We start from the raw sequence: 15,966 nt of genomic DNA, 5'->3' as shown, positions 1-15,966 counted from the left end.
TTACATATAAAATCAGTTGTCTGTGTGCTTATTTGGTAATAACTTGAACACAACAAACAGAACTTGAGCTGAGAAGCTGGACTGACTCTAATGTTGTAATGATTATTTCAGCTGAATAATTTTAGCTGAAATGATTATTTTAGCTGAAAGTTAATTAGTCAATCTTATATAGTTATGGAATGAAAAATTAGTTTCATCCCAGAACTCTAATTCTTCATCTTATAAAACAGCAAACTAGCCAGAAGAACTTAGTTTACAGACGGTGCGCTTGCCTCATAGCCTTAGTTGCTTTGGCCATAATTCATAATTGAGCATAATGGTTTTTTAACTGAAATTAAGTATGATTTAATTTTATTGATAATATGCCAGTGTCGTAGTTGTTATTTAATGTCAACATTTTAATTTCTGCATCTTTTGTAATAAAAATTGATAATTTTAATACAAATTGATACTTTTCTCTTTCTATGAAAGTTTTCTTTCCTATTGAACATAAATTAGCTTTTTTTTTTCTTTTTGATAAATTTAAATCAGTATAGTTTACATGATAATCTAAACAGTTTTTATTAATGTTCTATAAATTCTTTCACACTTCAATGTTCATAATTATTAGTATTGTTATATTCCTGATATTTACCCTCAAGGGGGTATATAGAATACTGTGATATTACTACAAAAGTATACTATTACTGTCTGCTGACAGATTTTCTCCAAATTATATGTCACAACTCCAGTTTGTCCAGATCATACATTTCCATTTTTTACTGTACTGGTAATTGCATCTGTCCACTTCAGTCTTGGTCTTCCTCTGGGTCTTTATCCTGCCATCCTTGTAGCACACCTATTTTGCTACCCTTTCCTCTTCCATTATGTTTGTGACCAAATCTCCTTAGATTAATTCTGCTCACACACACTCCTTTATGCTACAGTGTGAACTTCTTAATATATTAATATATTAATTTTTAATGTTATTCTGCTATTGATGCCATCTGTTTCCTTGTTTAATTTTTCTGAGAAATCTCATATCTGTGGTTTCTAAATATGAGAGTTATGAGTGTTTTATTTGACTTTCATATTGTGATCTGTCGAGAGATGATGAACATCAGCATGTAAAATTCGTACGATTTTTCTTTTTCTATGTATGTATTTGTTATGTATGTTGTTATTATTGTTATTACTTCTCATACCACACCATTGTAAATTCTTTATTGTTCTTATATTTCCTTATATTATCATTCCATTGACTATGCCAGTTAAAAGAAATTTTTGTTTATGATATGTTTAGTTCACTAACCTTCTCTATCTTAAATTTTGTTCCCCCCCCTTCCCTTTGTTCCTATCGCACATAAAACACTCTAATTTCAGCTATTGCCTGCTATATGATTGCAGTGTATTCAATTTCTCACACTCTTCAGCTTGACAAATTTATTTGATTTACAACTGCACCAGTCATGCAGAGTAATAGAGAGTGAGAAATTAAAAAGCAAAATCTAACCATACAGCAAGTCGTGGCATTATTCTAATTAACATGCACAGGTCTGTAATTTTTTTTAAGATAGTGCATTGGCAATGATCAGATCAAATTATTGTTTAAACAAAGCATTTTATTCTAACTAAAAAACACTGATTACAAACTAGACAAATAGTGGGGAATAACTTTTTCTCCCAGCATAGCTAACTCCAGAAAATACATTAAAACATACACATTCTGCTTTCATGCAACCCTAACACACTACTTAGTATTATACAGTACATACTAGACAATTCATCTCTCTCATTTTCCTTTTACCTTGCGGTGTCGAGGGTTTATTAATCATCAGACTTCAAACCGTTCACAGGATAAGGTGGTCAGCCCTATGCCCCGGTATATTCTATGTCCGTAGTGTTGAGTTCTCAAGGCTGGTTTGCCTGCTTTGCAGGATGAAAAACCCCAGGATAAACGAAGAAAAACCCTACTGTCCACGCCCAAGACCGGCTAACTTGGCTATGGCTGAGGAAGATCCTTCAGCTCCTCACGTCACTAACAGGAATCGAACCTAGGACACTCCTTCCCCTGGCATATGGTTGCGAAGCACACAGCCACTAGGCTAACCGCGTAGCCTTATTAGACAAATAGTAAGGAATAACTGTTTCTCCCAGCATAGCTAACTTCAGAAATTTACCTTGTACAAATATAAATATGCACTTACTCCACTCTGACACTCTACTCAGTACTTTACAAAATTTAGCAGACACTTGCTTAACATATTTATATACAGTTTTTATGTATTATCTACAATCCAGGAATCGACATGATGTGTTTACTCACAGTTCCTTTTCTTTATAAACAGTTCTTTACCACAAATAAAGTTTCTATCAGGACATCTCAAATCTTTGCCTGAATACTTCTTTCTTTAACTTGGATGTATCTGTACTCCATATACTATCACAGTTGTTTTGGCCTGAAATGGATAGAATTATGGGAAAAATATAGAAAGAAGGAATGATATGGACAAGAAAGTAAAGAACTGGATACCAAAAGGAAAGAGAAGCAGATTAAGGTGGTAGGATGGTCTCGTAATCAATGACACTACATACAATTAGGCTTAATAGTGAAAGAAGAGCTTATTGTTATTTGAAACTATTATGTGAATATATAATGTTGTAATGGTTTATAGTGAAATTTAGGAATTATTCAATTGGAAAAAGACCTGAGTTCAGTTCTTATCTTGAGAAGAATCTTTATATGGGCTAAGGATTATTTAACCCTTAACCTACCTTGGGACTAATATACAGTTGGTTGACAGCCTTTGTTGGGCAGGGTTCAGTTAAAAAAAAAAAGATAAAATAATACGAAAAAAAAAAAATTACCAGCATAAAAATTCAGTTTAAAAATTAAAACACTTTCATATTTCTGTGGCTCTGCAAAATATGAATTTATGGTCAGGTTAATTTTCATATTAAAAATGAAGATATTAGAAAGAAGCTCGCATATTCAAGAGTATGTGAGCAGAGCTAATTTCATGTGGTATGGTGATCACTTAAAGAAAACAGAAGAGGAATGGTTAGCAAAACAATTGTCCATTGTCAGGATGGTGGGGGGGGATGGAAGAGATAAACTAAATAACACTAATACTGAAGAGACAAGATATGTATATGCAACCTCATCGGTATTAGTGTTAATTTTTGAGTTTTTAATGTTATTAAATACTATTTGTTATTGGAAAAGCTTGAGTAAAAACTGTGATTGCAGAATAATACCATTGAAGGAACTACATAGGGTGATGTACTGTTTATTTTAAGTTTGCTGATCAGCATGAGTAAGGAATGCAATCTGATGAAATTCTAAACAGGCTTGCTTTATAGGATACTTGGTTGAAAGATGACAATATCCAGAAAATGCCAGTATTGTTCTTTTTACCTAACTATAGCTCTGACTTACTGTGTTTATTGACCTGGGCCAGTCCATAAGCAAAATACTGGAGAGCTGACCACTGAATTTAACCAAGAGAGAAAGGGAGGTGTTTCCTCGATTGCAATTCAGTGTATCCTCTTCATTAGCTATGTCTATAATTGGCATCTGAGAGATATTATTGTACCATTAACATTTGGAAAAAAACTTCTTTTTGGATGAATTTCATTTCCAGCTATACCATGTGGAGAAGAAAGTGTTAGGTGAAAACCTGCAAAGAGGAATTATCCCAAATATCATGATCCAGCAGGAGATGGCAGCATTATAATATTGGAGATATTTTCCTGGGAATCTCTTGGACTCCTTATATCCATAATTTATACTATGAATTCTATAAAACATCTATCCATTGTGGCTGATCAGGTACATCCCTTCATGGTGACTGTTTTCCTAAGTGAATAATGCACCATGTCACATTGCTGGTATCATCCGAGAGTGGTTTGCTGAACACAACAGTAACTTCAGGGTGTTAAATTTTCCAGGTTGTTACTATGGAGAATTCACTAAATTTGAATCCTATAGAATATTTCTGGATTGCAAGAATTAAGAGATCTGATGTTTGTTTGTTCCATTCTCACAAACTTCCATGTCACATTGAAGTGTGTGAGAATGAGGAGGGGAGTCTGCAAACTGTTATGATGGCAGTCATTTTATTTTGATGGGATAGTTATATTTGTAATTCAGTGGAGTCAGTTTTATAATGAATGGTTTTTTTATAAAAGTGCAATTAAAGAATTTTCATTGAATTTTTTTTAAATTCAATGAAAATTGAATTTAAAAAAATTAGCAATTGGTAAATTAGTGCTTTTTAACGTAGCAGTTTTTAATTTAAAGTCAGTATTTAAATAAGTTAAAATTGACTGTTGATATTTGAAACTTGCAAGTTCTCTATAAAAATTTAACTTCACAACAACTGCACAAAAAAAAGGGGTGGGAACTAGGTAAAACCTTGGGGAGAAAAAAAAAATTAAATCTCTTTGCCATTTCAGCACCTTTCCTTCTTCTGCTACTTGATGGCTCACAATACACTCTCTTTTAACATAAGTTCCTAAAAAAACAGTTGTAAATATTCCAGTTTAATAAGTTTCTTCTTTCTTTTATGCCCTTCAAGATAATGGTTAGCTATAGGTCAACGGTTTTTTGCATTCACGTTTTCCATAAAGAAGAGGGGAAAAAATTAAATATATGGGCATAGTTATGATATTCTTCAGCTCACTTTAATTTATATATAGATGCAATCTGCGACAAATGTGAAATATGGGAAGAACTTTGAAAAAAAAAAGTAATTGGGAATGGGAATTTTATAGCATGTTATAGAAAGAATTTTATTTTTTTTATTTGCTTATATTTTTTAGAACTGATATTTGTTCTCTTTCAGAATCTGTATACAATCATTTTCAACAGCTGCTATGCATTTTTGATGTTTGTAGTTGTCATATTCTTTCTAATATATGGCATTGAAGTTTTTTTCAAGGTAAGTAAAGATTTAACATAACATAATATGTGAGATCTGATAACAAAGTAACCAAGCAACTTGTGTTAAAAATTTCACTCGCCATTACAACATGGTCACTTTCAAAGAGAGAGAGAGAGAGAGAGAGCATTGGCCTTCTGCTCTGACTTTCTGTACACCTGTATCTTTGCTCATAAACAACACTTAAAATCATTTTCTGATTCTTTTAGTATAGTATAATATATTTTCCTAATTATGATTTTTTTAAGATTTAGAAACACAAAGTTGTGTCAAATTGATGAGTATGCTGGATGATCAAACACAATTTTTCCAAAAATTGATCAAAATGAGGTATCTGAGGCATATTATCAAGATATGGTGTGATCCATTTTTCTTTTCTCTATCAAACTGGTGTTGTAAATCATGTTGGAGGTTTAATGGATTTTTTACAACACTCAAAAAGAATTAAAATAGAATTTAATACTTCCTATATTTCGTCCTAGTCACTAGGACATCTATGGGGATTACAAAAACAATTAATGTAACATATACACAAATAACAAACAATACTAAGCCCAACCACGTGGGTGACACTAAAGTCCTATCTAGGTAGAGCGCCCTCTAAGGGCAGTAGTAGGTGGCCTGGAATGTAAGGTGGGAACTCTGGTGATGAGTGTTTCCCAAATCTTCGGAAGCTTAATGCAACCATATTTATTGAGATTTGGTTGGTTTTTGAGAGCTGCTGCAGCTTCTAAGAAAAGTCTCTCTTTCTTGAATTGGCTGTGGTGGAGCATGGTGGTTTTCTTCCATGATACCCTGTGGGTGGTGTCCAGAACATGGTCAGCCAAGCCTGAATGGCCATAGTTGTGTTTGAAGATGTAAGACTTGTGTTCCTCTAGACGGATGGATGCTGATCTGCCTGTCTATCCAAAGTACGCCAACTTACAGGAACAGGGTACTTTGTAAACTCCAGGCAGAGAGAGAGAGGAGGGAGCTGATCTTTCGTAGAACGGATAAGGGTAGCCAGTTTGCGGTGGGGCTTATATGCTGTGTGTAGTATCAAAAAAATAATCAACTCCTCCCCCATTCCCCGTCCTTCTCGTCAACAAGATTTTAAAAATGCCATCACCATACCCTACATCCGTGGCATATCCGAAAAAATAGCCAAGATACTAAAACAGTACAATCTACACACAGCATATAAGCCCCACCGCAAACTGGCTACCCTTATCCGTTCTACGAAAGATCAGCTCCCTCCTCTCTCTCTGCCTGGAGTTTACAAAGTACCCTGTTCCTGTAAGTTGGCGTACTTTGGACAGACAGGCAGATCAGCATCCATCCGTCTAGAGGAACACAAGTCTTACATCTTCAAACACAACTATGGCCATTCAGGCTTGGCTGACCATGTTTTGGACACCACCCACAGGGTATCATGGAAGAAAACCACCATGCTCCACCACAGCCAATTCAAGAAAGAGAGACTTTTCTTAGAAGCTGCAGCAGCTCTCAAAAACCAACCAAATCTCAATAAATATGGTTGCATTAAGCTTCCGAAGATTTGGGAAACACTCATCACCAGAGTTCCCACCTTACATTCCAGGCCACCTACTACTGCCCTTAGAGGGCGCTCTACCTAGATAGGACTTTAGTGTCACCCACGTGGTTGGGCTTAGTATTGTTTGTTATTTGTGTATATGTTACATTAATTGTTTTTGTAATCCCCGTAAATGTCCTAGTGACTAGGACGAAATATAGGAAGTATTAAATTCTGTTTTAATTCTTTTTGAGTGTTGTAAAAAATCCATTAAACCTCCAACATGATGTCCTCACAGCACTTAAGCCTCTACACTGGTGTTGTAAATGTTTCCTAACCTGAAAATTTAATGTTTATTTTTTTTTTTTTTTTATGTAGGAACAGATTTGTAATAGGTAATTTCTTTATAAAAATAAATAAATATATATTTATATACTGTTGCTTTTAACAAATAGTAGAACGGAAAACAGTATAAAATTGTTCTGGAATGTTTGGTATGTGACATGAATAGTGAGAGTGATGTTATTTTAGTTGAATTTTAGTTATGTTAATTTTTTTTACATTACTCATTTCTCTTGCTACATTTACATACTGACATATTTCCTGAAAAGTGTTGGATCTTGTGGAGATAGTATTGTGTGAGTTTGAGCTTAGCCTTGTTTTCCATTAGTGTGTATATATATATATATATATAAACACTTTCAAAAGCCATTTGTACATGGGGCAGCAGTCTACAAGTTTGAGTATTTTAGACTCAAATTAACAAAATATTAATAAAGTCCGTTTTCTGATTTATATCTATATCCTTTCCTGGCATAAACACATCTGCCCAGAAGACGATACCTCCAGAAAGTTTGGTATCCTCTTCTGTTCAAAATATTACTAATGTGTACAGTGCCTTATGCAGTATAATGCAAAAAAAAAAAAAAACAGTACTGAACTTCAACACCTCCTTCAGTACATACACTATGAATAAGCTGTTGACTGCATGCATATTAATAGAAGATCACGTGCAGAGGCTTTGCAATTACGAGGAATGGTGTTGACATTGGAAGAACAGATGTTTATCATCATCATCAAATTCCTGACATTTACCTTCAAGGGGTGTACAGGATATGATAGTACTACATGAAAAACTTACATCATTACTAACTTCCTACCTACAATTTTCTGCCAAATCAATCTGTTACCTGTCAAAGCTACAACATTGTCAGATCTTATTTATATATCTATCTTCTAAAGCACTTTTTACCGTATCTATCCACCTATATCTTGGTCTTCCTCTGGGTCTTTTCCTGCCAACCTGGCAGAGAACACTTGTTTGGCTAATCTTTCCTCACCCATTCTGTTTAAGTGACCATACACCTGAGATTAGCTCTGCTAATGCATTCCTGGATGCCGACAATGTCAAGTTCTTTCCTAATATCCTCATTTTTAATATGATATTGCCATCGATGGATGCCATCTGTTCACACCCCTAATCTTTCTCAGTACTCTCATATCTGCGGTCACTAGTCTTTGGTCAAGTGTTTTACTTCTGACCCAGCTCTCAGACCCATAAGTTAAAATTGGTTTGAACACTGTCTTGTATACAGCTAATTTAGTGTTTTGACTAATTTCTCTCTTATTCCATATAAATTTATTCAGTTGACTTCCTACCATACCAACTATGATGATTCTGTTGTCTATTTCCATATTTAATTTACCATCTTCACTAAAAATTGTGCATAAGTAGTTGAAATGTTTTACTTGTTCTATGGATTCTCCATTCACAATGCTGCTGATATTTTCAATGCTTCTGCCTATTTTCATTATCTTTGTCTTGTTATTTCTGACCTTCATACCATATCTATCACAACAGTTATTCAATTTAGTCAGGGAATCTTGCAGACTTGTAATGGATTTATTTAGAAGTATAACATCATCCGCATAAAGCAAGGACCTGACATTAACATCTACAATTTTGATATCAGGTTTAATACCACTTTCCTTCATAATGTAATCCATATAGATAATGAATAACAGAGGTGATAACGTACATCCTTGTCTGACACCAGATTTAACATTAAACCATCTCCCTGTACTTCCTTCAATTCTAACTGCTGACTTACAACTCAAATAAAGACTAAGTATTGCTTGATATAATGATCCACTTACACCATGCAACTGTAGTGTTTTGAATAGCTTCTCTCTTGGCACCTTGTCATATGCCTTTTCCAAATCGACAAAACTTAAATACAGATCTTTGTTATATTCCCATGATTTCTCCACTATTTGTCATAAAATGAAGATCTGATCCTGACAGCCTCTATTTGGCCTGAATCCAGCTTGTTCTTCACCAAGCTTTTCTTCCACAATTCTTCTCAACTGTTTCTCAAGTATACTTGCATATATCTTACCAGGGACACTCAATAGAGATATACCTCTGGAATTCTCAAATTCAGTTTGGAATTCCAAATTCCAATCATCTGGAATTCATCCTTCTGTCCAGGCCCTCTGAACTATGCAGTGCAGCCACTGTAAGACTTTTATACCTCCATACTTGAGCATTACTGGTCTAATATCATCTACTCCGGCTGCCTTTCCACATTTCAGACTTTTGATGGCTTTTTCTACTTCAAGCATGGATATGTATTCCCGATTGCATGCCTGGTCAATGTTTTTTATCACTGTGCTCTCATAACTGCTAGTTTCATTTAGCAATTTTTCGAAGTAATTACTCCATACTTCAAGGATATCTTTTTCTCCCGTTTTCATGTCACCTTTATCATCTCTGACTCCTTTTACAGCACTCTTTCCTCCATTCCTAAGCTTCTTCAACAACCTCCAGAATATTTTGCCACCTTCTTGATATTTATTTTCTATGTTCTTACCAAAGTTTTCCCATGACTTTTGTTTAGCTAGTTTTACACAGTGTTTAGCTTTTGTTTTTACATTTGTCTCTGTATTCTCTAAGAGCACAAGCTGACTTATTTGCCAGGAACTTTTGATACACTTTCTTCTTTTCCTTCACTGCCTCTCTAACTTCCTGTGTCCACCAGGGAGTTCTGATTTTTCTATCCTTGCAGACAACCTCACCACATGCCTCTCTGGCAGAATCAATCAATGTTTCCTTCAGAGCTTGCCACTGAATCTTTAAGGTTTGATTCCTGTTCTCAAACTCTTTCATTTTTTCTTCAATAATCTTTGTGTATTTTAGTCTACAGTTCATGTCTGAGAGCTGCTCAACTTTTATTCGCTTTAAAACTTTCTTACATGTTCTTCTTTTCAATATGAAATTCAATTTTATCCTGCTTAAGACTAAAGGTGATCATTTCCAATTTCAAATCCTCTGTGCACTCTAGTGTCCTGCACCAGAGTGAAAACATCACTATCAACAATAATATAATCAATGAGACTTTTCTTATTTCTTGCCAGATGTTTCTTCCAGATGTTTATTGTTGAGCATTATTTTCTTTCATATGGAGTTGATAGAGCAAACGGTTGAAGCTATGATATGTTTGTGAGCAATTTGTTCATCATTTCTATAAGCATGCCCCAAGCATTAGGGTTATCATTGCCTTAATCGGGACGTTCTGACATGCTGGGGGTGTTCTGCTGCAATGCAAAGGGCATTTGGGGGAGACTAAGAACTGTTAACACAAATGAGAATTATAGACATGTGCTGAAGCAAGTGTTGTTCTCCAAAGAGCCGAAATAGAATTTGTATTCCTGCAAGCTCTCTGGTCAACTTTCAAATACGAAACTATAGTTTCTGTATTCGGCTCTGAAATTATGTTGGATTTAATATCCACTTAATTAATATAATTTTGCATCACCGAATTGAAGCCTTTTGGCTCTTTATTTTAGTAAATACTTTATGCACTGACCGAGAGTTCGCTTACGGAAAATACACCTCTCCGATGCTTAGAGTTCCTTAGTACTGAGAGTTTTTGCTCCCTTAAGTTTCTGCCTGATCTCTGACGAAAACCAATGAGTTTGAAACAGCTGTTAGATCAGTGAAACCTTATAAAAATGGACCAATAGTAGGTGAATATATGGGCGCTTTGCATATGTGCTTGCTATTAGGGTTCATCTAGGAAAACTCGCAGTATGGCGGTGAGTGTATTCCCACAAGCTCTCTGGTCAATGTTCAAAGAAACTTTTATAGTTTCAGTATGAAGCTTTATAGTTACTGTATTCGGCTCTGAAATTATGTTGGATTTAATATCCACTTCATTTATGTAATGTAATTTGCCGTTTGTTAATGTTTTATTCAACCAAGATTCCACAAATAGTTGTGGAATCTTGGTTGATTTAAATGTATATTTCTTTGTCAATAAACCCATTTACTCCATAACATATATTGCTGTGGTTATTCAGTACTGTGTTTTTTGTGCCATACTGTATTATATAAATCCCAAAGTTGTGCAGTCTTCAAACACTGTTCTTATGTTTGGAGTAGTGCCTCAAAAGGGCTTGATATGAGTGTGATCTGAAAAGTTCTTGGCCTAACAATGAAAAAACGAATTTATAATTTAAAAATATTTTTAATTTTCAACATAATCTCCCTTAAGACTAATACATTTATTCCAGCGATGCTCCAGTGCCATTATCTCACCCATGTAGTGGTTCTGAGTAAGATCTGCAAAATGCCCCTCTACAACTGCAATCACCTCTTGATTCGAAGAAAACACTGCCCAGTGAGGAAGAGTTTTAGTTTTGGGAAGAGATAGAAGTCAGAGTCAGCCAGATCTGGGGGATAGGGTGGATGTTCCAACAATCATAGTGCAGATCACTTAATTTTCCCATTGCCAAAACACCTTTGTGGGCAGGTGCATTGTCCTGATGAAAGATGGTATTTTCTCACGAATTTTTTTGCCTAGTTTGGTTAAAAGATCGAATAATATTTCATTATTGTTTTACCCTTTTCAAGATAATTAATAAACAAAATGCCTTGAGCATCCCAAAACACCAATGTCATGACCTTTCCTGCTGATGGAACTGACTTTGGCTTCTTTGGTGTTGAACAACCAGCTTCAGTCTACTGTTTGGATTCTGGTGTGTAATGGTGAATCCAAGTCTCATTCATAGTAATAAATCAATGCACAAAATCAGTTTTATTCTTGTTAAAATGCTCCAAGCACTGTTCAGAGATTTTCATGCGAGTGCATTTTTGATCTGCTGTGAGCAAGCGCAGCAACCATCTTGTGCAATGCTTTTTCATTTGCAATTCTTCATGCAAAATATATCCTACACGTTCTTTTGAAATGCCTATATTCTCAGCAATTTCACTCACTTTGACTCGCCTGTCATCCAATACCATAACCTGCACTTGATCAATGATTTCTGATGTTGTTACACTTTTTGGAAGTCCTTCACATGGATCATCTTCAAGGCTGGTACAGCCACGTTTAAACTTGGCCACCCATTTCTTAATTGTTGAAAACAAAGGAGAAGAGTGGCATAAACTTTTATGAACTTCGAATGAATTTCTTTTGGCGTTAAACCTTCTTTTACAAAGAATTTTATTACCACACGATACTCAATTTTATCCATTTCAAGGGATACTGACAACACTTTTGCTTCAGACAGCTGTATAAAACAAACTACTTGATAGAATGACTTGCAATTTCACATGGATGCTTATGACAGATGTACCAACTTATATATAAAAAAAAGTCTTGGCGATAGTGTTGCCATCTATGGTTGAGGCCGACAACTTTTCATACCACCCTCATATTATCTAGAAGAGGACAGTCCACTTAAAAAGATGATCATCTCTCACACACTTACTCTATTCACTTCTTGCATTTTGTTTCTGCCTTGTGTTTTCTGTAGGTATTTTCATGGGCACTGTTCTAGAGAATTGATTGCTGTCACTCTTCCATTTTCTTCTAAGATTGTCAAAACACATGCAGATACTGGTTAATTCTCCCCACCCATCCCCCCTAACACACACACAGAGTTCAGCTTTAGTCTTGCTGAATCAAATTTTCATCCTTCTCTTTCATTCCATCTGCCTCTACTCTTTGGAGGAGTTGTCTGACATCTGTTTTCCTCAAGAACAATACCTTCCAGCTGTTTAGGAAACACATTAACAGGATCCTTGTTTCTTGAGGCTTAACCACTTGCCTTTTCACACTTGTGGTATCTTGCATGTGTAGGAGTGATTAAAAAAAAAGGAGGACGGCAAACACTAAATATCAGAGTTTTTCTCTCCCTTTCAATCAGTATGAAAATAGTCTGCTCTGCAAAAAAGCCTAAATGTGTAAACAGCAGGGTAGCTCTACTCTCTAGTATGCCAGAGATTTAGAACAGAACATCTCATACTAGGAGGCAAAGCTTTCCATTACATCTTGTAGCAAGTCTTCTTATGCTGACAAGATGACAAAGAAAACATCCAAAATGATACAAACACATGTGACTATCCCACCATCTTGCAATTATAATATGCCTGATTGTTAAGATCTCATTGGTGCACACTAATATCATTAACAGTTATGGTGCCATTCATGAAACAACTATTGAAATAATCTCAATAAATGAGAGTTCTCTAGCAAAAAATGTCAGGAGCACCATATAAGGAAAAACCTTTTACACCACCTAGAATAAAATGGATTCCTCTATTAGTTGAAATAAAAAAAAAAATGGCATAGTTGTAACAAATAATGCAATAAGCATGTTTCTTGAGGAGGAAGTGGATGCTGAGCTCCATGCCTCCCCATTTCACTTGAAAAACAACATAATAAATTTATGTTGCTATCTAAAGGCACATATCTAAAATCCAGTAATGATTCCACCTTGCAGTATTTTACTATTCAGTTAAAGACAAAGCAGGGGACAGATCAGTTTGTGGAAACGTCTCTGTAGGCAGTTCACCACCATTCCAACTTGTCTAACTTATTATCATCCCGGAGGCTGTAGCCATTCTTCTTTCAGTGGGATTCCTTATTCTGTATACATAACACTTATTTAAGGTATTCATATTTGGTCATGAAGTGTTAAAATGTAAGACTTATTGTTTATGTGACCATAAGTTTTTTTAATTACTATTTATATATGTTTATAATAATGCCTACCAGTTTTGCTAGCAACTGTCTAGCTTTCTCAAGGCTTGAATGATAAACACAAAAAAATGATAAATGCACAAAGTATAAAGAATACAAAACCGTTAGTAACTATAAGGTAGCCAAAGTTGATACGTTTGCGTGACAATGTCAGCATGTACTGCAAATCTTTAGTCCGTGTCCTGAACACGCGTTATATGATTGTTGGCATACTGTAGTTCAGTCAAACTGAGTGAATTGATTAGATTTTTCCAAGTCTCATTCAATAATACACCTTGATTTCTGTTTAGGTTGCTGCCTGTTCGTAGGACTACTGTTGCTTCTTTGAATAATCGGTGTCTGAAATCTATTCAACTTCTTTTCAACTTCTAACCATTCTATAGACTGGGAAAATAGTTCTATGCCCTACATAGATGATGATTTCAGACACCGATTATTCAAAGAAGCAACAGTAGTCCTACGAACAGGCAGCAACCTAAACAGAAATCAAGGTACCCTATTGAACGAGGACTTGGAAAAATCTAATCAATTCACTCAGTTTGACGGACCTACAGTACGCCAACAATCATATAACGCATGCCCATGCAGTGCGTGTTCAGGACACGGACTAAAGATTTGCAGTACATGCTGACATTGTCACGCGAACGTATCTACTTTGTGCGTTTATCATTTTTTTTGTATTTATCATTCAAGCCTTGAGAAAGCTAGACAGTTGCTAGCGAAACTGGTAGGCGTTATTATATGAACATATATAGTAATTAAAAAAACCTATGGTCACATAAACAATAAGTCTTACATAACACTTATGTTACAGCTTCTTTTCCCATCTTGTGGGAAAGTTAATAGATGTAATACTGTGTAGGATGCTGTTAAATACTAAAGAAATATTCCAACATGGCTGAATAGACAAGGCCAAGGATTCACTGTGAAAGTTGTGTAGAGCAGTATTAGTAACGATGTGAGAATTAGATTTTTGTAGCTTGGAGAGTAGCATATTGTGAGCATTTTGCTGGTGAATGTTGAGTGGATTTGCCAAGGGTTGTGTTTTGTTGGTGAAGAAGCAGTATGATGGGCATTATATCAATAATGATTAGTGTGCCTACTGTAACAACTCCATGGAGGTACCCATTTAATAATAATAAATATATAATAAAAGCACTGGAAACTCTTAACCTGTTAATGCAACATATCGGTTGCACTTAACATGCCAAATGTATTACCTATGTTAATCATTTGGCATGTTAGGCACAAACTGTTAATTGTTGCTAATAGCTTTTAGGTATACTAGGTGAATCTTGTTATATGACAAGTTTTTGGAAGGGGATAATGTCTGTTTAGATCCTACACAATGTAGGATCTGAACTGGCTTGAAAATAGTTCTGATGTTGACTTGTTTTGAAAATTGATCTTCAAGAAATTAACTGAAGTCGTGCTCTCAAGATACCATTAATGGAAACAGTGCCTTATCTTATGACATAGCGATTCATCTTATATGTTTATGTAATGTATCATACTTTATTACTCTAGTAATAACCATCTAGAAGTTGTTTGATTACAGTGAACAGCTTTTACCTAATATGCCAAAATGATTTACATATGTAAAATTGACTATTTGGGAAATGTTGATCAAGTATCTGAGAAAAAACTATTTTAATACCAACTAGTTTTGCCAACTTAAGCTGTTGGCATCTTCAGGGTACAGGACTGATGATAGGAGCTAAAGCTAACAAAACATGTTACAGACTAGACATTAACAGAATTCTAATTATAAATTACAAAACAACACTGAACGTGTGGTGTGTACATGATTTCACTTGTTGTTTAGGAACGTTTTGTAGTTGGTACTAAAGTTCATTTCTCGTGTGTTTAAAGATCTAATTAGGGTTTTCCAGATCTCGGATAAGATTAAATCTTGGTTCCTATTAAGATTTTCTACAGAACGGGCAACTGTTGTGGCTTCTTTAAAAATACGAGAGTGGTAATTCTCTTCTATGTAAGGGATACAGCTTTTATCCCACTCAATGAAATGGTTGGTTCTGGAGAAATGGGAAGATAAGCCCTATATATCTTGTACATCAGCCAAACTTTCAAGAACACATGGGATATGTCAAATACAGCAAAACACATAGACCTTCCTTTCTATTAAAATGTGTGTGTGTGAATCGCATATCTTAGCAATTTACTATTACTCAGACTTCATAATTTACATTAAATGTATATATTTATATCAAGAAGTTATAAAACCTCTATAACACACCATTGCTATATATGGGCAAATGATTAGGAAGAAAGGACTCTTTTTTTTTTGAAGGGCAGGGAGTTGTATTCATCAGACAAAATGATATTAGGAAGGCTTTTCAAATTATAACAGCAGACTGAATGAAGGAAGAGGATAAGTTGGTTAGATGTGTATGAATGTTGAGTAGCAGTTGCTCTTATCTTACATGATTAGAAGAGGAATGGTATTGGCTAGTTTGGTGGA

At 35.1% G+C, this 15,966-nt stretch overlaps 1 protein-coding gene across 2 annotated transcripts in view; it reads left to right on the top strand.

Moving 5' to 3' along the window:
* Nucleotides 1–15,966, top strand: part of LOC150110664 (uncharacterized) — a 253,724-nt gene that overhangs the window by 142,828 nt on the left and 94,930 nt on the right. For both annotated transcript variants that reach the window (XM_090400164.1, XM_090400172.1), the window contains one exon: nucleotides 4,827–4,922. In XM_090400164.1, the coding sequence (XP_090256290.1) occupies nucleotides 4,827–4,922 (96 nt within the window). The remainder of the gene's footprint in view (nucleotides 1–4,826; nucleotides 4,923–15,966) is intronic.

Source organism: Typopeltis vanoorti, chromosome 1 (assembly GCF_054136105.1).
Source record: "Typopeltis vanoorti isolate ZY-2024b chromosome 1, IOZ_Tvanoo_1.0, whole genome shotgun sequence".
NCBI classification, from domain to species: domain Eukaryota; kingdom Metazoa; phylum Arthropoda; class Arachnida; order Uropygi; family Thelyphonidae; genus Typopeltis; species Typopeltis vanoorti.
This window is presented reverse-complemented; position numbering and strand designations above follow the sequence as displayed.